Source organism: Melospiza georgiana, chromosome 3 (assembly GCF_028018845.1).
Source record: "Melospiza georgiana isolate bMelGeo1 chromosome 3, bMelGeo1.pri, whole genome shotgun sequence".
Lineage (NCBI taxonomy): Eukaryota > Metazoa > Chordata > Aves > Passeriformes > Passerellidae > Melospiza > Melospiza georgiana.
Window position 1 is genome coordinate 25,317,525 of NC_080432.1, and position 25,653 is coordinate 25,343,177.

Sequence of the window (25,653 nt, forward strand, 5' to 3'; positions counted from 1 at the left end):
ACTCAGCCCGGGGCCGGGCCGGGCAGCTCGGCCTGTGTGCATGCCGTGTCTCTGTGTGTATGTGTCTGTTTGTCTGTGTGTCTGTTTGTCTGTCTCGCTCTCTCTGTCCGCTGCCTTCCCGCCGCCCAGCCCCTCAGCGCTTCCCCCGTCCAGCTGCAGCCCCCGGGGGCTCCGCTCCGGCCCCGCCCCTCCCGGCGCGAGGACCCGCCCCGCGCGCCGCCGGCGGGCGATAAAGGTCTCGCGGCGGAGCTCTGACGTCACGGGGAGTTAATTTTAAACCCGGACAAGATGGCGGCGAGGGACGCGGCGCGGCGCGCGGGCCCGGCCCGCCACCGGCCCGCCCCGGCAGGTAACGAGGCCCGGCGACGGCGCCGGGGGCGGCGGCGGGGCTGCGCTCGCGGGCTCGGTCCGGAGCGCGGGGCTGGGCGGCCTGGCGGCTCCGCGCGGCGCCGCGGGAAAGGCCCCCGTGTCTCCCCCCTCCTCAAAATGGCGTGGGCGGCCGCCCGCCCCCGAGGGGCGGCGGGGAAATCGCGGCAGCGGCCCCCGCGCCCGGCCCGCCGTCGCTCCTCGGCGGGGTCACCGCGCTTTCCCCGCTCCGCTGCCGGGGCCTCTCCCCCGCTGCGGTCGGCGGCCCGTGCCGGAGCGGGGGCGGCCCGGGGGCCACTGTCGGTGACCTTATTCCCCGCGGCGGAGCGGCCGGGCCGCACCGGGGGTGCCTCAGCCCCGGGAGCGGCGGGGGCTGTGCCCCGGGGCCGCGGGGCGCTGGCGTTGCACAGCGCCGGGAGCGGAGCCAGGCAGCCCCGGGGCCGCCGACTTTCCCGGGGCCGCGTCCGCTGGCGGCGGGAGCAGCTCGGGGAAGGAGGTGACCGATCCCTGGCGGCCCGGCCCCCACATGGAGCTGGTGCGCTCCGCTGTCAGCGCTGCTCCCGCTGTAATGTATCCCCCGGTGGGGATGGGACACGGCTTTGGCTGGGTGCTCAGCCTCGGTGTGCTGGAGCCTGCGCACTGTGCTTCTTAAAGTATGGTTATTGCTCGGGAACGGCTTAAAATCTCAGCGCTCGTAGCAGCCTCCCTGCCGTACGCTTGGCGAGGGAGCACCTGGGATTTGTGAGGCTTGTACTGCCTCGAACGCTGAGTTTGGATCATGTGAGGTTTTCAGCGCTGCACTGGAACACTGAACTATTTTAACATCTTTGTTGTGTAACTCGCACTTAATTTGGAAGCTGAAAGATTGGACTGGGCACAGTTAAACAAAACCTAGCAGATGCCATGTGCCACGATTGGTTTCAATTGCTTGATTTGCAAGCCAGCTAGAGATAGGGAAATCTAGCTGCACTATAAACTGGGAGATACAGAATGACAACTCACCTGGCTTGATTTACAGGGAGGAAAAGGCAGTGCTTCTGAGCATCAGGAAAAGTTTGATTGTGTTTGGCAGCATTGCAATTTGAATAATTTAAAAGAGCCCAAGAGATTGAAGTTGAGGATATGATACTGCTTTACTGCTCAAGGGCTGGTCTCTCTCCCTCCCAGCACTGCTCAGCTTTCTTTGATTTCAGTTTTTCTGTGGTTTTGCCACTGTGTCAATTAAATATCTCAAAGCATTAGATTATTGCATAGTTTTCTCAAGGTCATAAAAGTGCCAGCACACCTGTAATAAATGGCCTTTAATTAGCTATGTCATCATTAGCAGTGGAAACATGCACATGTCACATCTGAACTTTAGTCATGGAAGAGCTTAGGTGATAGGGTCTGTGTGGATGGCCTGCAGAAGGGATTTCTGAAATCCCCATGAAATAAAGCAGAGGGATAGGTTGGAATAGTTACAAGAGCAGCAGTGAAACAGGAGAGGCCTTTAACTTCTCCTGTACCATTACTGAGTGTTGCTTAACAGCTGTTACGTCCTAGCTTACCCTAAAATCAATAATCCTGTTACAGCACCTCCTCAATAATAGCACTAGTTTTTTGTTTTTTCAGCTGGAATTATTTTGAAAGCAGGGAGTGGAGTTGAGGAGGGCTGTATTCTTTCCTTTTCACGTTCACTTGCCTGCAAGTCGAAACCTAGCAGAGAAATAGTTCCAGCACAGAAGAGTTTTACTTGAATTGTGAAAGCATTGTTTTTAAACATGACAGTCTGTCCTGGTTTGGGAGGCTGGGCAGCTCTTGTTTGTGTTGGGTGCACAGGAATGCTTGAGCCACGTCTTACAAGAGTCCTGATACTTCTTAGGTACCTCGTGTCAACTGCAGTCCCTGTGGTTTGCTTGAATATCAGTGATTAATATTTGCTTGCTGGCTGTGCTAATGAAGTAGCACTGACTGGAGTGAGGTGCTGTGATAGATGAGGAGTTGTTTTCTCTTCCTGCCCTAATAATGGAAGGTACCTCATGCTGGCTAGCCTGGACAGAAGAAGGGATTTTCCTCCAGTGTAATAGAGGAGCACTTCTCTCCTGGTGGGTGCATCACATTGTCCCCAGCTTTGAGCTTCCCAAGTTCCAAGCCAGATGAGATGGGCAGGTGGGAATGCAGGTGTGAGTTCTGTGTCCCTGTTGGTTTGGTGGTGAGCCACAGTGATGTGGTCTGCAGCAGCAGCATGGTCACAGGCTTCACTTCAGTGCTGCAATAACAGTACTTTTAACTTTGTGCCTGTTGTTAGCAGGCTGCTGTACATCTTATCACAGTCCATGGGAGTTTCAAGGACATTCATGAGGAAAACTACGAAATTTCACTCAAATGTTACCTTACATAAGTTAGGTTTGAATTGGCTTTTGTTCTTGTATTGTGATTATGAGCAGACCCCATCCCTGGGATGATTTTTGTATTCATGGCAGTCTTTGAATTGGAAGTTTTAAACTTTAAAATCAGGCTGAGTTGTTGCCTTGTCTTTTAACTTACTTAATTTCTTTTTCTACTGTTGCTGCGTGCTGTGCCTACAGTGTGGTCTGTGAGCTGCCTGAGTGCACTTTTTCAACTTTTTGCTGGAGGCTGCATTTACTTCTTAAACTTACTATACTAGTTGTCAGTTTTTAGGTTTTTTCTTTAACCTCGACTATCTAAGGCATAAAAAATATTTTCTAAGTTTCTGCAGTATTTGCCATTGGTCAACAACTGAAAAAAGTCAGAAATACTTATGTATGGTGGTTCCTTAGACTTTACCCTTGCTGAACTATGACTGGGTTTCTTTTTTTAAAACATTTTCAGCAACTTGATCTTCCTGAGACGTCCTGGAGGGAAAGATAGAAGTAGCTTTCCTTGGTTTTGGAGGTTGTTCTTGATGTGATACAAAGAATGGTTATCTCATCCTGGGGCTGATTTTAAGGTCATGGTGCTGCGTAGGGAGTTCATTTACGTGAATGTGAATGCATTTCTGGGCTTGGGATTGGTGTCTGAAAGACCAGAGCCAGAGTTTTAGATACATGTGGAAACATGGCTCACATTGATGTCTGCTGTTTCAGTCAACTGCTAAGAAATGACTGATAAGAAATAAGTGATGTCTTTGAGGATAAGAATTATAATCAAGGCATTTCTAGGAGCAAATTAATACATAATAGGAACTTGTGTTTTGAGAGCATTGGTAACTAACTTGCCTGACCTTTAGCTTGTGTTCATTTCTGAAATAATATGTTCTGTATAGTGTTCATTGCCAGGAAAACAAGACTTTGTTTGCTTGCCAAGCTTTTTGAAACATTTGAATATCAAACTTGGAAGGACTGTTGAAGTTTCTTCCTTCAACTCCCCAAGCTGGTGTTTAACTGGAGTTCCTGCTCTGCAGCAAAGCAAGGAGCTCCCTGTCCCCTTTTGTGTTTGGGAGGGAGCCCACATCCCTGTTCTAGGACCATAATTATCTCTACAGGATGTGTAAGCATGTGAGCATCCTCCTAAAGTTATCTGTTCAGTTTGTCTGGAGTCTGTCACTGAGAATTTTGGCTGCTCCATGGCAATGTTACTCCTTGAAGTAACAAGACTGCTTTATATCTCAGTGTGAGAATAGTAGATCTTTGAAGCTGTACAAGTATCTCCTTCAATTAACTAGAGAGGGGAAAAAAGAGAAAAGCTGTGCTAATTTAATTATGGTTTGTAGCTGGCTTCTCTTTAAGGTTGGAAAAACTTACAGTAGAATGTTTGCCACCAAAGATGCCACTACTGAGCATCCAAGGCAATCCAGAGGAACTTAGATGAGTAAATGCAGGTAAGATGGATGTTGGAATTCCTGTTTGATGCCCACTTATGAGCAGGACTAATAGGAAATCAAGTATAAGGTGAAAGAGAAGTCCATTTGGGCCTTTGCAGAAATGATTTATGAAAATACAGCTTATTTTAAGAGTGGCCCTGCTCTTGTTTCTCATGTAGGAATAGGTGAGAGGACTGGCAAAAGTCTATGTAAAAGACTTTTGTGTAAAGTGTCTTTTAGGGAAGGGTTTTTTGTTCACAGCTTGGTTACTTGGCCTCTCTTTACCCTTTGTATGGGGGAAATTCTGATATGCTTTACTAGGATGAGAGATGTCCCATGTAGTTTGTTGTTATGGTTTTTTTTCCTAAATGTATTTCAGCTTTATTTTCAGTGCAGATGATGAGCAAATGATGATTGCATTTCCAGCCCTAGATATTGGTGATTTTTGCACGGCAAGGTGGGATTTGCTACTGCAGGTCATAGCAGGTTTCTTTTAAAGGAGTAGAAACCAAAATGTTGAAGATTTGAACTGCTGAGATGTTGTACAGATTGCAGACATGGAATGTAGAATGCAATTCCCACTGAATTGATATTTGATAGTAGAACCTAATTTGCTCTTACACAGTTGTTTTTCCAGTGACATCAGAATCAGGTTCCAGTCTGTAGTTCATGTCAAATTATGATGCATTTATTTTCCCACCCTCACCTCAGAGATAAGCATGTTGAATTTACAAATTCTTATTGGTCTCAGTAAAATATTTGGAGTGTCTTTTTGAGCAATGTATTGGATAATGCCTCCAGTATAACAAGGTGCCTTTTTTTTTTTTCACTTGGATTGAAAATTACAGAAACTTGTTGGAGAACATGTGTCAGCTGCTTGTACTGAGGTGTTAGGACTGCTTTCCCTGTGTTGTGCATACTTGGAAAAGTTGTTCTCACCTCTTATCTCCTCCAGCAGGGTGGTACTGCTGAGTGGAAGACTAAGTGCTGTTATTTTAGCTGCTTCTTTAAACCCAATCCTGTGATAATACTGCCTGCAAACTTGCTGTCTTTCCCCCTCCTCAACCTCTTCTGCATGAAAGACAGGGTCTTCTGGCTGTTTCTTGTAGGTGTTAATTCGCCTTGGTCCGTGTGGTGTGATCTGCTTGGGGAGCTGTAACTTCTGGGCAATAAAAGGTTCAAGCTGTCAATCCTTTGCCTAATATGGGAATCATCACAGCCCTGATTTCAGGGGAGGAACAGTCACTTGAAGTATGTGAACTCCTGGGCATGGAGACAGAAGCTTGGCCTCCTTTAATGTATTGCTTAGACATAAAATAGTAGTGAAAATAACTGCTGTAGAAAATGAGGTTAAGGCTCTTGATGCAATCAAATCGCTTTCTTAAAGCAAGAAGTCATCTTGCTTTTAAGAGAATTAAGTTGCTTAAATACTCTGTAATCCTGAACTGAGGAACTGTGTTTAAGATTTTAAACATTGCCTCGAAGCTGCCCTCAAAGCAGTTAACACTTATCTTTCAGGGAGCAAAGTCTTAAGCTTGTCATTGGGATAGGGAGGGAGAGCAGTTCAAAATTCTTAAAAGGAAATCTTTCCAACAGCTGCTATGTCAGGCTTGTTGCTAATAAATTGTTTGGAAAAGTGCAGTAAGTAATGATTTTGAGGGTTAGGACATAGAACTGGAGTATTTTCTAAAGCTAATAGTACTATGGAAATAGCTGCTGAAGACCTACAAGTTATGTGTTGAGATTTAAAAGGCAAAAAAACCCTTTCAAAATAAAATACTGCTGGTACAAACATTCAGAAATGTGACTTCTGCTTTTAAACTTAATTTTTTTCAATAGAAGAATGAACATACTGTGAACATTTGGATAGCAAATGTGGTTAAATGCTTGTAGAACCTTCAGATGCTATGAGAAATCTTGCTTGTTTGAGAAGACCCTCGGAATACAATTTGGTTCTTTTGAAGAGGTTGGAAGTTGGCTTGTGAAAATACTGAATATTATTCTTAGAGTCTTGCTCTAAGTACTTTGAGTTGCAGATATCACTGTGTCATTAATCAAATATCAAACTGAGTTGTTCTTTAGTCTAATCTTTTGTTGATTTATTTCTGTGCTGCATTAGGACTAGATTAAGCTTTAGTGAGCTTTGAAGAGGAGCATGCTGCTGACTTTCTCTGTTCCAGTTCATTTTATAATCCTGCCCTTTCCTCCCCAGAGCCTGCTCTGTGTACTGTAAGGAAAGATTTCATGGATCCACCAAATGAGGACATTAAGTGTGATCTACAGAGACTGCACTGTTGGTTGACAGGTTGTGCTAAAATGTACACACTTTGTAGAGTTGTGTTTGCCTCTTTCTTCTTAACCTAAGTGAAAGATGTATATGAAACCATTGTGGTCTCAACATAGGGTAGTCTTGCAGAAAAGCAGTTTGATTGTGCAGATGGATTTAGACAAGTTTGAGAGCTTGATGTGAAGAGGAGTAGTGAGCAGCCCCCTCTGTGTTTGTTCTTGTTGGGATGAGAAGTGTGGCTTGCCTTTCACCTGAGGCTGCTGACTTCTTTTACTTCTATACCTCTAGGCTTGCCTGGCCAGCAGCCATCAATGTACACATGACAATGGCATTTCCTGTCTCAGGAAAATGTGTTTAAAAATCAAAAATGCCTCAGTTGTTGAGACTTGTTTTGTAGCAGTGGCTGATGTTTCTGTGGTGACAAGAGTTGTGAATATGTTAAAAATTGTTAGGTAAGTGGGTGAGCCTTGAGCCCTTTGAGCATAGAAGGGTGCTTGCAGGGAGCTGAGCTGCTGGAGTCTGTGTTAGAATGTCCTTGGGACAACTTCACGAGTGATACTGAAATTAACATTTTTCTAATCTCCTCTGTAGCAGGCCCAGCTCTCAGAAGGTGCAGTGCATTCCGTAGGTGTGTTCAAGGGAATATTCCTCCTGTGCAAGAAGGACTGTGCCAAGCTCGAGCTCTTCCTACCAGCCACACGTCCTGGCCTGTAACACTGACAAACTGAAGCCTGTGGCATCCTCCATTTGTAAGGGAAGGAAACCTTGTTCTTAAGTGAAGGTTAACAAATGTGTTGGCTACCCCAGCCTAAATCTGGACTTTATTCAGATAGAGACAAATCTTTGGCAACACACAGTCAGATCCAGTTACAGCCCAGTTGTCTACCCATCTTTGCAGTGTTATCACATATCACCAAGTCAGTTCCTACATGAATATGCTTCTTAACTGTACTTGTGAGTTTTGGGAGTCTGGAGAAATTTTCCAGCTGAACTGGGTTGTGGTTACAGAGCTGAACTTTTCTTTTGGCACTGGTGCCCAGTGAAGCAGTGTGTGCCTCCCCCTCAGCGGTGCTGTGTGCCTGTTTCAGAGGCTGTGGGGTGCAGAGCACATCTCTTGGTGTCCAAGATAAGCTGCTGCTGGACCTGGGACAGCAGTGCCAGCACAGAGGGCAGCAGCCCTGGGCTGTTCAGCAGTGCAGCTGAACTGTGCCCTGCAGAGGAGACTGTGTGCCTCTGCTGTTTGTCTTCAGTGCTAGTTCTCATTGAATTTCTGTTTGAGTTGATACAGTCTGTAGGAAACTGCTTGTATTGGGTTGCTTTTTCTGCTGGTTTGGCTTGGGTAGCTGACTTGACTCTGAGCAGTGTTGGATGAGTGGCAGAATTAGCAGGAAAGGCAGTGTGGTGCTGCATGGTGCTGGAAATGGGAAAGAGTGGGAGAGCCCCTGTGAGTGGGTGGCTCAGACTCAGCTGTGCTATTGAAACAGGCTTGAAGAGGCAACGGGGAGAGGGGAGGAGGCAGCTACTGGCACTGTCCTGTTGGCAGAACTAATGTACTTTGAGCTGTTGCCTTAACAAGGGATTTGTGTGTAGCAGCAGCAATGATGCCTGGCAGAGACTCAGCAGTTGTGGCAGTACCTGTGGGGCTTTGAAGTGGATGGACTTAGGTCCTGTATCAGTTATTAGGGGTTAATTGCAGGAAAGGCATATGGCAGCCCAGGCCTGTTTCACTGCATGCTTAGTAGCAGGGACACTGATAAAAACTATTTTTGTTGTAGCTGTGTGAGAAAAATCTCTTCCTCTAGTGGAGATAAAGTGAAGGCATGCAGAAATGTTAAAAATTTTTTGTTTGTTTGTTTCAATTCTCTTTAACTGTGCCTTGTGTGGAACATTTTTCCTGTTTTGATTCCCATTATTGATCTGGGTGTTAATTGTGTTGACGCATGTTTCCCCTGTTGTGCTTCCCTTTCATCTGATGGGTGTCAGTGGCCCTACCAAGTTAAGAACAATTAAGAAGGGAGAAGAAGCTGAAATATTTCACGGAGTTATCTGCAGGTAGTTACTGTATCAGTTTTGCAAACTGTGTGATCTAGAGAAGACCGTTTTTAAAAGAAACCTACACTCTCTCTGTATGGCCCTTTGTTCTTTGAAATGAAATGTAGGATTCTGGGGTTCAGTGCTGGAAAAACTGTCTGGAAAGCTCTCTTAGCTGCAGGAACTCAAGAGATGGGAAGCTAAGTGTGAACTGAGGTTGGGCTGAAAGAGCACCTTTAGTTGCAAACTGGGTTGAGTTGTTAAGGTTGGAAAATATCTAAGATCAGAGTCCAGCTGTTATCCTGGTGCTGCCTGTTCACCACTAACAGCGTGTCCCCAAGTGCCACATCCGCTTGTTTTTTGAACACTTCCAGGTATGGTGATTCCCCCACTTTCTGGGCCAGCCTGTTCCAGTGCCTGACCACCCTTCCCATGAAGAATTGTTTCCCAATATCCAGCCTAAACCTTCCTTGGCACCATTTGAGGCCATTTCTTCTCATCTTGTCACTTGTTACCTGGGAGAAGGGACCACCCCCCACCTCACTACAGCCTCCTTTAAGGGAGTTTTAAAGGGTGCTGAGGTCACCTGGAGCCTCCTTTCCTCCAGGCCAAACTCTCCCAGCTCCCTCAGCTGCTCCTGATAAGAGCTGTGCTCTGACCCTTCCCCAGTGCCTCAGGGTCTTTCTTGCAGTGAGGGGCTCAAAGCTGAACCCAGTACTTGAGGTGTGGCCTCACCAGTGCTGAGTACAGGAGGTTGATTACCACCCTCACCCTGCTGGCCTCACTGCTGCTGCCATTCAGCTTGCTAAAAGCAAAAATGAGAGGTTTGAGCCTCTTTGGCTTGCTGTGTTTCCTTACACTGGTGTTTGTGAGTGACAAGTTGTTTATGCTGGAAATGAGTAGGACACCTGACCCTCTGGCATCTCTTCTGTACAGCCTAAGGAAGCACTCACTGCTTTCTGCTGAGCTCCTGTCTGGCTGTGGTGCAGATGCACCTCGGTAACTAAGGCACCTCTGACTGGCAATGGAGACACCAAACATGGGGTAATTGCAGTTGGTGTCTCTCACTTCATTCTTTTCTCCCTATTCTAGCTCAAAATACCAATTTAGGTTAGCTGCTCATTGTTTAAATTACTGGCTGCTGACATGAGGGCACATACAAGGCACATAGAACACAGTTATGGCCTAAACCAATTAGAAAATACTGACTCCTTGAGTGAGCAACAACCTTGAATAAAATCACTCTGAAATGCAAGCAGAAATCTGCCTGGTTTAAATGTGTGTGGCCTGCAAGGACCCAGTTAGCTTTCAGTGTTCATGAGGAGCTGTCACTTGCCATTTCCAGAGTTCATGGTGAACTAGGGCACTGTCAGATCTGGAGTACTCTCATTCCCACCCTCAAGAGCCTGCCTGATGGGTAAGAAAGGGGAGAAAAGGTGAGCAAGAGGCCTTTTAATGCTTTAATCTGCCCTTAGTGTTTTAGTACAGCTTTCTTTGAGGGGGCTGGAAAAGCACTGGTGAATCTTACTGTGGGATCCTGTTAGGTCCTTCAGTGAGTGTGCTATTAATAGCTGTGATTTTTGGGCAGAAGGGAAGAAGGATGAGAGGCATGTTTTGCCACTGTCCTTACCCTGCATGATTTTTCTTGTAGCTGTGGAGAAACATCTTTCTTACCAAGTTCATAATGTGCTTTCTAAAAAGCAGTCATTTTATATAGTTTTTAACTTACTGGGTTTGTACTGCTTGTGGCTTAGCCTCTGCTTATTGACATTTTCTTACTTGTATTGGTTGAGAAGAGCAGAATTTGAGGGTTGACTTTTTTTGCTGCACACTTTTGTTACATGAAGTTTCCTGCTTGCTTTTTTGTCCCCGTAAAGGGAGAACACAAAATGCCAGCTTATCAGTACTTTGTGCAGGGGGGAGCTGTCTGCTCCTGCGTGCATGCCGACCATTCAGCAGAGGAGCAATTTAAGGCACTTAGGAGTAGACAAGCCTATTGTTTGATTAGTTGATTAGCTTCAGAGGTATCTAGGTCATCAGAACATCATCTTTTTCCTCTTTCCTGACAGAATTGTAGCTTCAGGTGCTTCTCGCTTCAGCTCACAGTTATGTAACAGTTCTAGATCTGTCCCTTTAACATCCCATTGCCCCGAAGGAACACAGAGTGTTAAATGTGGCTTTCCCCCTGTACCCTGCCCCTACTCCTCTATTGGTCTTACTGGATGTCCAAACAAGTCTTTGGAACTTAGCTCATCAGTCCTATTTATAGCTGAAATATTCGAAACATTTAATTATTTCTGGCCTTAAAACGAGCTACTTGGCACTGTTTACTAGTCAGCAATAGGAAAGCAGCGATGCATTAAGGTCTGTGTTAGTTTCATGTGAGTTTATTGCATGGAGTAGCACTGCTGCAAAAACGGGAGGACAATTTTGTGGCTTAAATCTGGTGACTTTTTTTTTTCCCAGAAGATGTGTCCAAATAAGGTTTGAAGGTTAACATATTTTCTTTCTGTGCTCTGGAACTCACTTCACACATGCCTACACTTTCCTTCGTTCACTACATCAAAACAAGAAATGTTTAAGCAATTTGTCTCCCTTCTCTCCAAGGAAAATTTCCTACGTGGAGCACTGAGAGAATGCTTTACTTTGCAATGCAGTGCAGCAGTTTCCTCATGATAAATTATTTTAAGCTTTTGATTCAAGCCATGAATTCCCTCAGCACGTGGAGGTTGAACAAAATTTCAAGCAGGATGGCTTGAGCTTAGTGTAGCTCACTTCATTTTGCTTTTCACCGTTCAGGTGATGGTGGGGGAGCCTGTCAAGCATCTGTATTGAAATGTGAGCAGGAGACTTGAGCTGCTGTTGTGTGGAGGCAAATGGATTGTGCTGTAGAGCACCAGGAAAAAGAGTTCAGGGATGCTCAAAGCTGAGGGGTCTAGGGGTGCTGGAAGCCTTGATTTGAAGTTGACTTCTAGCAAAGTGCAGGTTTCTGTGCAGGCAATATAAGACTACCAGCCAGAAGATTTACTGTTTTATACTCTTTAAACTCCTTGTTGTGGATAGAGCAAATGGAAGTACTGATGAGGGACAGGTGCACTGATGAAAGTGACTTAAAACTAAAAAGCAAATGGGATTTAAAATATTTTAATGTTTTGTTGAATTTTTGGGCAATTGAGTTCAACTTGCTGTCCACAGAAGCAGTTACTAATTGTGATTCAGTGCTTGTTGATCTTTACTGTATCTAAAACCAAATGAGTTTAGCAATTAGTATGTGCTTTTTTTAAAATGAAAGTATGTGGATAACGTGTTCAAAGAGTTCAAGCTGTATTTAGGTTGAAACTTAAAGGTAACTGTATTTTCTGTCAAAGTGCTTAAAGGGAAGAACTTGCATTTAAAGCAGGCTGTCTCTCATTTTCATAGTGTGCAGGTGTCTGAGTGTTTCATGCTGGTGTTCTTACACTGCAGCACAAGTAGGTCAGCTGCTGGCTGTGTACTTAGGGGAAGCAGGAATTGGCTTTTCATTTTACCTCATGCTTTAAGAAATGGGTTATTTAGTGGGGTTTGTTCGGTTGAAGTACTGTCTGCATATACAAGAAGCTACTGTTCTCAAAATCTGGCTTAGTATTTCAACAAATGGTGCTTGTTCTGGGTACTTAGCTGGTGAGAATAAATAGCAGTCCTGCTGTAGTTGTTACTGAGTGGAATGAGGAGTTTATAGGGAAACTGAGTGGTAGGATCTTCCCTTGGCTATACTTGCTCCCATTCAAATCTGTCTGCTGCTGTGTCTTACTGCAGAGTGTTGCTTCTCTTGTGTTTCCCAGCCTGTTTGATCTGGGTTGGGAAGTGATCGTGTCAGTCAGAGCCATGCGTTAGCCCACAGGTTCTAAAGGAACAATTCAGGTTGGAAGAAGCCACAATGACACAGGGACTGATTGGTGAACAGCCACAGTAATAGGTGTGAATGGATGGCAGAGTTCAAGGGCAAGTCCAGTTGATGATCTTTTTGCATCAACTCCAGACAGAGCAGCAGATCTGACCTTAGTCTGGAATCTGCTATTCAGTGCTACAGAAACTTCAAAGGTCAGGTGAACATCCTGAAAAAAGAAAAATATAGCTGTGACTTCCTGGGCCTGCAGCACTATGCTACAAGTTCTGGTACCATATGGTTTGACAGATGAGGACTCTTATGTATGTACTGAAAGCCTGAGGTTCAGATCTTCTGTGCACATGGGAATTTCCAACAGCACAGTGATCAACCCCATGAGTGAGTTTGGTGAGTCGATCAGTCTTTAATCCAGTGGCAGGATCTCTGTTGTGTGTGCAGAGCATGGAATTTCCCTCTGAAACAACCACTCCCTGTGTGAATGGGTTGGGTTGGTAACTCCATTACTGGTGTTCAAATGTACTATAAAAAACAAGCAAAACCCCCAAACCAACACAAGTCTGTTGTTTTGGCTGCCTCTGTAGCAGTACTGAAATGTATTGTTATGGAGACCTGTGAAGGGATGCTGCCTTGAACTTTGCAAGTCCAAAGTACTGCCCAGCAGGCTAGGAAGTAGAAGTAGTGTAGTAGGAGAGGTTAGTGTAGAAGTGGCCATTCTGTGAATGCCACCTCTTCTAAAGTTAGTAATCATCTCTTTTGTACTTGATTTGCTGGGACTGGATTATTGCAAGAACCTAGAGCAGTCTGTGGGATTTATAACAAATCAGATTAAATTCTGAGTGTTGAGTAGTACACTGTGACTGTGCTGGGGCAGGTGAGGAGGGGGGACAGCCAAGGGACAAGGCTTTGAGTTCTGAATTGCATAAACTTCTGGCCTGAGCTGACCGGACAGTGCTGTCAGCATGTTTATTATTATTCTACTTTGAGAATTTCCACAGTGCTCTTGCAGAAAACCAGACTGTGAAGGGGGATGTTTCTTGTCCTGACCTTTGTTTCCAGAGGCTGTACTGAAAGTAATTCTTGGAAGTGAAATGTGACCTCTCTGGCCATGATACTGAAGCCTTCTAGAAAGGCTCCCTGAGTGCTGCCTGAGACAGCAGCTAGCCAGAGTGACAGGGTGAGCAGCCACAAGGCAGGATAAAGGATCACAAAAGGGTGTGACATCTGCCTGGGACACCTGACAGGGTTGCACATGCTGATTGTGCTGCTGGGACAAGCAGTGGCACTTGTTCTGTAGTTAACATGCTTGACCTGTGCAATGTGTGTCCTGTTAATTGCCGGCTAGTTCAAAATCTTGAAAGGAGGGGTGTTCTCTGCCACTCAAGCACGAAGTTATCAAACCAGCTCTTCTGGATGGATCAAGTTGCTTTCACAGCTGTCAGCACTGCAGGTCTCCACCCTCTAAAGTGCTTGACTGATGGCCATGATGGCCTTTTCTGTAGGTAGGTTGGGAACTTTTTGATATATTAAGCTGGTTAGTCAAAGGAAAAAAAAGCCAACAATCCAACTTGACCCAAACCAACCAAACAAACCCAACTTGGTGCCCTGGGTTTGACTTCCAATTTCTGCTGGTAAGTGAAATCTAATAGGAGTTGAGTAGGGTCTAGGATGAATCTTCTGTCCTGTTCCCTCTGAGCTAATGAGCTTCAGTGGTGCAGAGTGCTGTTAACAAAATGGGAGCTTTTAATGGGCATATTTTGTGTAAGCTCTTGATAGTACTATCTCCTTGTGATAGGGAGAATTTGCTTGTTTATAAATAACTGTTGCTAAAGGTCCATTCCACTTGTTTGTTCTGAAATCTCCTTGGCCTGAAGAGGTTTTGTGTGGCTGTGCTCTGTGCTGGCACAAGGATGCTGCTACAGCTTGAGGTCTTTGGGGTCTGACAAATTTTGATGACTTCCAGGTAGGACAGGATGGTTAATGTCAGGCTCCAAGTGAATGAAGAGAAGCTGCAGGTGTGGCTTCAAACCATTTTTCAGTCTGCGCAGTTTACAGACCCAGTCCCTTACTGCAGCTGTGTATTTAAGTAAAGTTTGTATATAAATAAAAGAATAGGAGGCTCTTCCAAGTAACCAAGTTACACTACCAGGGCCATACCTTGAATAGAAACTGTGAAACATTGTGTCAATGTGTTTGCTAAAGCACAGGCACCTCTTCTTGGAGCTATCTGACTTCAATACTTTTATCAGTAGAATATTCCCTTTATGTTGGTAGGCTGTGATGCTGGAAACTTTCTTTCTGATTGTCAAAATCTTTGTCCCTCCATTCCTGGGATATCCTCCCAAGTTTTCTGGCTTCCAAAGGATCCTATCCTTTGCCTATATGAGGCAAAGCCTGTATAGAAGCTCTTTCAATAAAGAGGAGAGGGCTTATTAAATATCTGGTAATACAAAACCTTGAGGCCAAAAGAGAGAGACTTCCCTCTGAAGTGCTGGCCAGTCAGTGTAGTTTGTATAGTTTGGTGGCCTGTTGACAGATTTTTTTTTAAAAGTGACTCCTTCCAGTTGTCAGGCCTGCTAGTGTAATCAATTTTTTGGCCTGCTGTATTAATCACTTTGAGCTAGGGTGATGCTGGGGACTGTTTTGCACACCCACTTGGATAATGTTGCAGTTTGGTTCTAGCTGCTTAGGATTTAAGCACTCAAGTGTACTTCCTGTTCAAACCAAGCACCATGCAAGCTTAATATATTCAAACCAAATTTTTTCAATATTTAATACCATTGGGCTTTGGGACAGCACAAGATTTGATGTTTGGAAGTGGAAACATTCTCTGTCATTTTGCAGCTAAATGAGGTGTTGTCAGAGCTGGGTAAGGAGAAAATTGCTGGAGAAACTTCAGGATCACTGTGTTTGCAGTTTTTCAAATCTATGGTGATAACTGCAGTGTCTCATTACATGCACAAAACTGGAGCCCTGCTCATAAGTCTTTTGCTGAGAATGGTATCTCCCATGCAAAGTCTGACAGGAGTGACTTGGCAGGTCCTGTGAGCATTGGCAGGTTCCCTGCTATGAGTGAATGAACCTGTGTGTTCCATGGTGCCTCATGGCTGCATCCTGCAGGGGAACACTCCTTGTGGGCTGCTGCCACAGGAACCTCTCTGTGAGCAGCACATCAAGGGATTGGGGGTGGCTGCTGCCTTGGCTTGGAAATGGAAACATGACTAGAAGGACAGTGTGCTGAAAATCGTATGTGATAATCCCAGATAAGTAACTGGTAGGAAGGTGCCTTGGTCAGGTTTTTGCACATGGGCTTCCAACAGAACATGGCAAAATTTAAATTGGGAGTGGGAGGCAATTCAGTAAGCACAAAGAAGCTTTCCAGATGCTTGTCAGGAATGGTAGAGTTGATTTCTGCTGTGGGACAAACCTCAGTGTTGTGGTGCCTGAACAAGAGAGGAGACTTCACCTTGGACAGGGTAGCTTGGTTTTCTTGTAGGCCTCTGATCCAATTAACTCCTGAATTCTAAAAGTAAGGAATATAGGGTATTTGCACTGGTATAATGTGCATCTGAAGGGCTGTGTTACCTTACATTCATTAGTAACTTTATTCTGAGTTATAGTTTTTCAGCTACTGTTTTGTCCTGAAAGGGTATTAATTGTTAAATTGTGTATGAAATAGTCTCTTAACTGTTTTTAAAGAGTTGATACTTACTGTTGCTAAATCTTGCTTAATAGTGCTCTGTGGGAAGAAAATGAAGCCAGAAACTACTTCAATGGGCTTTTTTTGTTTTCTTATCCCAGAAGTGTTAGAGAATGCACATGTTCAGTAGTTTGTCTTGCAAATAGGGAATAGGTGTTCTAAAGTCTGTGCTGTATTGAGAATTGAAACAGTGTTGGAATTAGAGAGGAGCATATTCATCTGGTGTTTGTTATCCTGAGTTTCCATTCTAGATCCATGGTCTAGCTTGTGCCTGTTGGCAAGCAAACCTGTTGACAGAAAACATTCATTTCCCCTGACACCCTTACAAGAAGAAGGTGGTGATATAAAAATGCCCTTTTTTAGTCCTCTTTCAAGCTTCTTTGAAATGATTCTTTTTTTTTCCCCAGATAAAAGGCCCTTGACTTAAGATGCCTTTAAAAGGGGTTTTGAAGCTGAAAATCAGGGTTGGGGTTTTTTTGTGATTCCTTAATACATATCTGAGAGAGAGATTTGAAATATAGGCTGGACAGAAAGCTGATGAAAATGCACAGGGAGCTTCTGTTGACCTCTTGGCATTCCCAAGAACATCACCCTTGCTGCTGGAGATGTAAGCCCAGCTCAGGGCTTCACAATGAAAGCAAAAGTGTTGTTTGCCCTGAGCTGTGCCTCACTAAAGTGTTCTCACCTGTCCATTTGCAGGTAAGCTTTATGAAGAGGAAGAGGACGATGCCCTGCCGGACTCGGACGCCCTGCCCGACTCAGATGACGAGGTGGAGCTGGACAAGCCACGCCCCATACAGATTGTCCTTGCTCATGAAGATGACCATAACTTTGAATTAGATGAATCAGCTTTGGAAAAAATCTTGCTTCAGGAACATATTAAAGATCTTAACATAGTAGTTGTGTCTGTAGCAGGAGCTTTCCGCAAAGGAAAATCTTTTTTGCTGGACTTCATGCTTAGATACATGTATAACAGGGTGAGTAGTTTGGATTTTTCCTGCAGGAGAAAAGTGCTTTGGTATTCTAGTAATTTCTCTTTGTGTTTGTTAAATTGAGCATAAATACAGCCAGTCAAAATTTTCTGATATGTTGGGGGAGGGGAAGTCAGCTACTCTGCTTCTACACTGTGAAGAAGGGTATTTAAGTGACAGTTCTTCTATGTACCCTGTCTTGCAGTTATCAAGGGAATTTATTGGTGTCCCAGTGTAAGTGGACACAAGAAGAACTTGAATGATGAAGTGTGATGGCCTTCTAATAGAGCTTTAGGGGAGGGCTTTTCCAGGTGGTGACTTGGAGGAGCCTTGCTGTGACTCTATCTCCTGAAATCGTGTTATAGTACTCACTTGCCCATTGTTGCAAAAATAAAAGTCTTACCAGATAGCTAAATCTGTTTAAATATGATGTATGACAAAAAAGAGAAAGCTTCCTTTTTGCTGCTTGGAATGCATTTCTGAATGGAGTCCAGGAACTCTTAAAATCCTTTTAAGTTATTGATTGATTAAAGCCTGATCCAAAATTTAATTTCTTCTTTTAGTTTGTAGCTTTTGGCTAGTGTTGTCTTGTTTTGAGCCCTTGGTTTACATGGAAAAGGTGGAGTGGGATTTTCTGTGAACCATACACATCTGCCTGTCACAGTTTGTGGGGTGTTTCTTTTAATCTGCTTTATGAATATTGACAGGTCAGTGTTTTGTTGCTTTTTGAAGCTCTTAGAAACCCAGAACTGATTCCTTTTTTGTTCACTGTTCTTTGGAGGTAATTTGTGCTCGCTGGCTTGAGGGAAAATGAAGATGAACCCTTCATTTACAGGAAGCATGAGAGTACAGCAGAAAAACTGCTGATATAGTTGGCAAATGAAGACTTCCTTCTCAATCCCAGTGGTGCCTGTTATTGAGTTCCTCTCCCTCATTTTAAGAGCTGTGGAAGAAGGACCCTGAGGATAGGGTCTCAGGGTAGGAGGAATACAGAGTAGCAAGCTGGTACTCCTGACTTCTTGAGACTCTTAACCTGGGGAGGCAAAAGGTTTCATTTATTATGGATGGTGTTCAAAATGAACCAAACAATAAAACTCCCACCAGTCTCTGCAAACAAAGAAAAACAAACTCCTACATCCACTGATCTGAGCAAGGTGCTGGGCTGGGCAGAGGTAGTGTGAGTTTCCTTTTGAAAACAGAAGGGCTGGGCTTTAAACAAATACTCTTAATTTTCAGATAGTGAAATAAAACAAATGATTATATAACAAAACAGATTGAAATGCTGTTTCAGCCTTGTGTATCAGACCTCTCTGTTTCCTTTATTGTGCAGTCACTTTTCTCAGTTTTCTATAAATGTCCTTCAAAATAGCATTTGTTTCTCTTGAACTGAAGGTGAAAGCAAGCTTGCCAATCTACTGTAACAATTGTTTCTTACCAAGAGCAGAGAAGTCTTGCTCTCCATGTGCTGCTTCTGGCCAGGTATTTCCATTCTGAAGATGTATTGCTTGCAGACCTTTAGTTGAGCTGATCCAACTCACTGATGCATCAGAAGACACTGCACTTTGCTGAATTGTTTTTCTGCCAGCTCAGTGACGTAAATTGGCTTAGGGAGGGAGTTTGACAAGCATCAGAACTGCTGCAAACTGATTGATGGGAGCTGGGGGTGATGGAGGATAAATGCAACGCCTCCTCTTTGGAGCACTCTTGAGTTGTATGAAGTCAAATGATATCCTCTGCTTATCCAAATTTAGTACAGGAGGAGAGATCTTGGTATAGTTTTATAGTACTTAGTCTGAGCCCTCCATCTTTAGTCAAGCTCAATTGCAAGTCTCTATTTTCTGTGAACTAAATATTGCACAGAATACTAAAGCGACTGCATTTAGTTCAAGTGCCAGTCAAGCAAATTTCATGTGGACATTAACTTGCATAATGAAAAACTTGCCAATAAAACCTTCAGAATCTCATTTTCTTGTCTTAAACTAAGTGCCAGAGGTCGTGTGGAAAGTTGCCATTGTAACAATCTCAGTGGTGCCAGCTGAAGTCACAGGTATGATTTTGGCAGGGCAGAGGTTGATCGCTGCCTTCAGGGAGGTGGATGTGTCATTTCAAGCCCTGATCCTTAGTGCTGTGATTGCTCTTTTGAAATGGAACAGCAGCACTTGTGTACTCAGCAAACTGCTGCAAGGAGCCTGTGGTCCTGAGCTTTAGTAAGGGTTGGGTGCAGCAACACCTGTAAGTTTAGATGGAAAAGTTTATTTTTTTACAGGAGTATCACCTTTTTAGTTAGGGTGAACTGTGTATTATTACACTAAGCAAATAAAGCTGCATTGGGCTTTTCCTTAGTGTGGAGTAAAGTTAGAGATATTACCCTTTAGGGGACTGAGATAAAATTGTAGAGCAACTTCTAGCTTGATTTCAGGTAGGAGCCTTTTTCCCCTCCTCCCATCTCCTGAATGTCTTTCAAGCCAGCTTGATGGATGGATACTTAAAATACTGAGCTTTAGCTAAGGAAAGATGCAGGTAACAAGCCAGGAGTGTTTCAAAGTGATGCAGAGGTCAGTCAGAGGCAGGCTTAAGTACATCATCCATGAGATGAAGCAGCTTCAGGTGAAGCTGAGCCTGTTCAAACACCAAAGTCTCCTGTGATATGAATCACTTGTGAAATCAAATGACTTCATATCTAGTGCTCATTGAGGGACTTGTCAAACTGTGTAGTTTTGATCTGATTTGTTACAAATAGGAGGAATACAAATAAGAATAATGTCTGGACCAAAATGGGCTAAAGTATTCTTGTACAAAGGAAAAATGGAACATGCTGAATAACAGATTCTTTTTGAAAAGTAAAAAGCTGCAGCCCATTGACAGGTACATGTGAGATATGATACAGATTGTCAGACTGTATCCTGGAGTGTGCTGCAGCACAAAGCAGGCTTGGAGCTTTCATTTCTCATTTCTAGAGTGGTCTGTGGAAGCATAAGCATCTTCTGGGATAGAAAAACTACAGGGAAAAGCTGTTCAGGTTTTGCTTAGTGTCTCTGGTAGAGGTGTGTGTGCCTGTCAAAATAAACAAAAAGGGAAAAAAACCCAAACAGCCAAACCCAAACAACTGTACAGACCTGTAGAACTCTTTACTTGCATACCTGTGTTCATTTTCTGAATTTTTGTCTGCTTCTCTCCCCTTTGTCTGATCTAAGTAGCAGAATTGAGTGGTGCACTGTTAGCATTTGGAAGAATGCTGGTGCAGAACTGCTGGATTGCCTGCATGCTGCTAGGCATGAGGAAAATGTGCAGGTTTTTTCCCATCCCCCTTTAGAAGTAAGCAGTTTCACTTAGTTGTTTCAAGTATTTTTATTCTGTACAGTCCCTGGGTACTCATGCTGTGTTCTGAAATGTGAAGAAATGTCTTGAGCCATTATCTGAAAACTGCCAGTGTGGAGTCAGCAAGGTAGAGCCCAGAAGGGAATTGAGAAATCTCCACTTTGACCTTCTCAGTGGACTCTTTCCTGGCTGGGAATCTACTCTGAGTAGTTCAAGGCAATTCATTAAATGTCTCTTATGCCAGCTTGCTGTGTTCTAGCCTGTGAAAGAAAGCTTTGTATACACTGAAATCCTCCATGAAAGAAGTGGCAGGCAGACAACAGTTTAACTGATGAGGGGGCTGCAGAAAAACCTATCAAAGTGAAACTTCCTTGGGGTGCCTGCTCATCCTCCTGACTTGCCAGTGCATGAGCTGCATTTCTGGGTTAGATGTGCTCATATAATGGCTGAATTCTTGTGGGTGAGCTGCTGCTCTGTGCCTGTCCTTGAAGACCTCATTACAATTGCATCAGCCAGGAACGTTAGATGCCAGCTGTGCTCACCTCTCAGATAGCTTCTCAGCTCTAATACGGGTGGGATGATTGGCATCTATCAAACTCTTAAACTGACCTTTTCTCTGTAGCTGGCAGGTATAGATTGTGAATCTGCTGGTTGTTGTCTGTTCTCTGTGGCTTCTGCAAGATGGCATTAAGGGGCTGGTGCTGGCTTCTGTTAGTGCAGGGACTCAAATGCTTGGGCCAGCTGTTACTGAGGGGGAAGGGAGAGGATTAAGTTAAGATCAGATGTTTTGTCTCTTGCTGAGGTGTAGCTGTTCCTGAGTTGAAATATCTGCTGTTCTGTTTAAGCAGAGTTTTCTCAGCTGTGAGAGTGGAACTGGTAGACAAAACTGTGCTGTTCTCAATACCTCTGTGTGCTGGAGACACAAAAACTGCACGTTTACATTTCAGTGACTGAAAAGTTGTGCAGCCACTCAAATACCATGGGGTTGCTTTGTGGATGATCTTGAAACACAGCAGAGTAGCACTGTGTTTTAATATTTTGTGTACTGTTGTCAGCTGGCTCTGAGGAAAATGTAATAACAGTGTGGAAGTCTACTGAAACATAGCATGTTACAAAAAAAATAGGAATCTCCTCCTTGGTTTTACATAAGTTTTTCCTTTTGTTTTGTAGACTTCTCCTTGTTGGATAGGTGGAAACACGGAGCCATTGACCGGGTTTACATGGAGAGGTGGATGTGAACGGGAAACCACTGGCATTCAGATTTGGAGTGAAGTGTTTGTAATTGAAAAACCTAATGGAACAAAGGTGAGTGCTTAACTTACCTTGATTTACTCAAGGTCTCCCTTGCAGGAGTTGTAGGCTTCCTGGTTTGGTAGTATGGTGGGTTGGTTTTTTTTTGTTCGTTGTTTTTTGGGTTTTTTTTAAATAAACCAGAGAGGCTGTGGATGCCCCATCTGGGAGGTGTTCCTGGTCAGGTTCAGTGGGGCTCCAAGCAACCTGGTCTGGTGGAAGTTGTCCCTGCCTTTGGCAGAGGGTTTGGAACAAGATGATACTTAGAGGTCCCTTTCAGCCTAAACTGTTTTTTGTCATTCTAAAACTTAAAGAGGGTTTTTGCCTCTGTGTACACTTTTAATGTCATGGATTTCACGGTGGCTGTTTGGACATTGGTTGCTTTCCTTTGCACTGAGCAGCTGTGTAACATATCTGGAAACTGTTATCAGTGTAAGGATGGAGATTGGTTCTTACAACCCAAAATTCAACAATAGTCTCATTCTGAGAGTACTTTGTTTTCGCAAAATCTGCCCTGTCCAGGCTGCTGGGTGGGTTATCCTGGGGATGTTGTAAATCTGTAATGGCTATAAATACTATCTACAGAAAAATGCTGGGGGGGAAAGCTCTGTAACACACACTGTTCTTTGAAGGGTGAGAATATGTTCTAACTTGTAGCTGTGTTCTAGTAAAGTGTAGTGCATGGCTGTCAGTACTTCAGGGTCTGGAAGCTGGTCTTTCCATTTAATTTTAGCGAGCAGTCTATAAAAAATGACTAAGTCTAATAGTGAGAAAAAAAGCACTAACTTGATTCTTTTTTAACTCTCAAGTCAGTTTGACTGCAGAGTTTACTTGGAGGTGTTTATGCTGAAATGAGGTGTTAATGTCATTAATAAATATTTACTCCACAATAGTGGTGGTGATCTTGAGCTATTTGTGTTCTAAACCATTGGTTTTAGGTTATTTAAGTTTTATACCCTTTGCATTTGTGAAGGAAACATCTGATGCCCAATCTGTGGGACATGGATTTTAAAAATAGTGGCTTAGTGGTGTTTAACAAATTTCACAGCTAACCAAACATTTCTCTAGTTAAAAACCAGTTAGGTGTGAATCTGCTTATGCTTTGGGAACAAATCACTCACTTGTTCTTGCTTCTTAGTGGGAAGGAGAAGGGAAGTGTAGCAGATCCCAAAGATGGGAGTTGGACTGATAAACTTTTTTCATTAATATCACTTCCTTCCTTGTTGTTCCAGCAGACAGTATCAATTATCTTGTTTTCTGCTGAAAATACTTATCTTTAGATATATATGTATTTATAAGTAGCCATCTTACTCTTAGCTCTGATAAGCTGTTGCAGATCTGCAGCTGAGGCTGGTGTTCTTGCAGTGGAGGAGAGCTGTCAGTTGTTCTGCTTGGCACCCCTGTGGGCCAGGGAGGGCTGTTTCTCTGGGACCAGGTGGCCAGGCAGGGCCAGAGGCTGATGGCAGGGCCCTCTGCTGCTGCTCACTCAGCTGTGGCTGTGTGCTGTCCCCTGTGCAGGTGACTGAGGTTTCATCAGCAGGCACAGGGCAGAGACTTGAAACAGAACTGACCCCAGTGGCCAGGAGTGTGGAAGGGCCCATGATCTGGTTAACTGCTGCTGTGCTTTCAAACTCTGCAGGTTGCTGTACTACTCATGGATACCCAAGGTGCCTTTGATAGCCAATCCACTATCAAAGACTGTGCAACAGTTTTTGCCCTCAGCACCATGACGAGCTCTGTCCAGGTGAGAATATCCCTGCTGGCAAATCATGGCAGAATCCTCTATCCTGAATGTGCAAAGAATATATCCTGAGCCACACTTGGAAAGTTCATCTGCAAATCTTCCTCCAGCTCTGATTTAAAATTCCATACTTTTTCTTTATTTCATTGTGGTACATAAACTACCCAAGTTGCTCGATGGAATCAAGGTTATGCAAGGCCAGGCTGAGTTAAATTGCTGACAGAACTAGAAAATCCCCTTCCCCCCAAGATGTCAAAGTAGCAACTGCTTCTTTACAGATGTGTTACAGAATCTTTTTTAAGGCTGTAGATACAGTTTAGGGTGACATACTGTGCTCAGCCAAACTTAAAATTGCTGCTTCTGTTCAAGTGTCAATTAAACTCCCGAGAATTGTGCTATACTCAAAGCTACTTCTAAGCTTGTGCCTTAGAAGTGCCAAAAGTGAGCAGGTTTTTGAGGGGTGACAAGTGACTTTCTTCAGACATGCCACAACCTAAAAGGAACAGGAGTAGGTAGAGCATTACTTCTGTCCTGTGGAGTTGGCTCTGGTGAATCATTTTTGAATAAGGAGGTGACTTTTGTTTGAGGTGTGATCTGTGACACCTTTCTTTCTACTTGCTGACTTTTGGGTAGTTACACTTTTTCTAGAGGGAGCAAATATACTCAATGTGTGAAAGAGACTATGATTGTAAGACAGTGATTTCATGTGACACTGTAATTGTCTCTTGCAGGTATACAACTTGTCTCAGAATATTCAGGAAGATGACCTTCAGCACTTGCAGGTAGGAATATGGTGAATTTATGTTAAACTGCTTCTGAACTGATAGTCTTGACAATGTTCTGGAAGTTACTATTCATATAACTGACTTGGGAGCTGTTTGTTGTAAAACACTGAATTTGACCTGATACTAAAACTGGTACAGTCTGTAAAAACTGTGTTTGCATCAACTCCATGATGCTTCTGCTGTGCCAATGTAGAGATAAAATAGTATGAGCTTCTAATCTGGCTGGTTCTCTTAAAGTCTGTTCTCTGTATTGCAAGTTCTTAAATTCCTGAGAAAATGAGAAAGGAAAATTGTTTATGGAAATCCTTAATGGTGAAATTCCAGTGCTACATGTTTTTCCTAAAATAGGAAAATGGATGTTATTTCATAAGCAGTTTGTAAGGAAGTGCTGGAGTTTGGGTCAGGCCAGAAAGAGTCTTCTGCCCAGAAACTATCTCTGTTTTTTCAGCTGAGAAACTTCTGCAGAGTTTTATTCTGCTTGGAAATAAAAGCAGGAGAATGTCTTCTCTTCACCATGGGGTTTTTATCCTCTAATGCAACATTGTGGTCAAAGGCCACTGAATTATGGCTTCATGTGAATGGTGCAAGAACATTATCTCCTTAACTTAAAACCTGTAGCTTTACAGAGTAGCTTGTGTATTGCCAAATGCCAAGGCCATGACCTTGTCACAGCTTAAAACTGTTCTGTGTGTCTTCAGTGCTGCAGCAGACTGGCTGCCAATGCTGGAAGTAAAAGAGCACTAACTAAAAGTATTCTTATGAAGCTGTTCTGAGTTAGCAGGGTTGTATCACTGTGTCCATATCCCCCACACCCCCAAAAAAACCCAACCAAGCAGTGAAAACAAAAATTATTAGAAAGCCAGGCTTCCCTCAAGACTTTGGTCCTTTAACAGGTTCAGTGTAATCTGAATAAAACAATCTATCTCTGTTCTGCTGGAGGGTGAGATTTGAAGGATGATAAATACAAGGATAAATAAGGATGATCAATACAAATACAATTTAAAGTTGCAGCAGGGAATCATGATCTAAGGGAAGGAAATTCTGAATTTCTGTTTTAATAGGAATTTATATAATTGTGAAATGCTGTTAGTCTCTGACTGCCTTTTACATTTAGCAGGGAAGTGAATGAGGTAAAGAGTTTGGGTCAAAGAAACCAGACTCTTGTGGGTGCTTGGCCACTTCACAGCTGCCTTTGCTCAGGGTGACAAGGGCTTGTAAATTAAATTAATCTTGTGACTTCCCAGGTGCTCTTGTGATCAACACCAGAACTGCCCTTTGAGCCATAATCTACCTGAGACACTCCAGGAGTTAGTTTAATGCAGAATAATGATTGCCTGGCACTGCAGAGTTCTGGTGTGCTTCCATCATCTCAACCTGCAGTATCTGTAAGGAGGCTGGCATGGATCAGGCCCTGCCAGTACTGACCTGTGCTGAGGCAGCCAGCACAGTCCCTAATTCCTGCTCTTGTGGGTGGCTTGG

General features: G+C 43.8%; 1 protein-coding gene across 1 annotated transcript in view; it reads left to right on the forward strand.

Moving 5' to 3' along the window:
* The first annotated feature begins 288 nt into the window (after positions 1-288).
* The window catches only part of ATL2 (atlastin GTPase 2), a 36,957-nt gene continuing 11,592 nt past the window's right edge, over positions 289-25,653 (forward strand). Inside the window, exons 1-5 of the mRNA XM_058019902.1 lie at positions 289-349; positions 16,769-17,046; positions 21,529-21,663; positions 23,288-23,392; positions 24,121-24,171. Coding sequence (XP_057875885.1) covers positions 289-349; positions 16,769-17,046; positions 21,529-21,663; positions 23,288-23,392; positions 24,121-24,171 — 630 coding nt within the window. The remainder of the gene's footprint in view (positions 350-16,768; positions 17,047-21,528; positions 21,664-23,287; positions 23,393-24,120; positions 24,172-25,653) is intronic.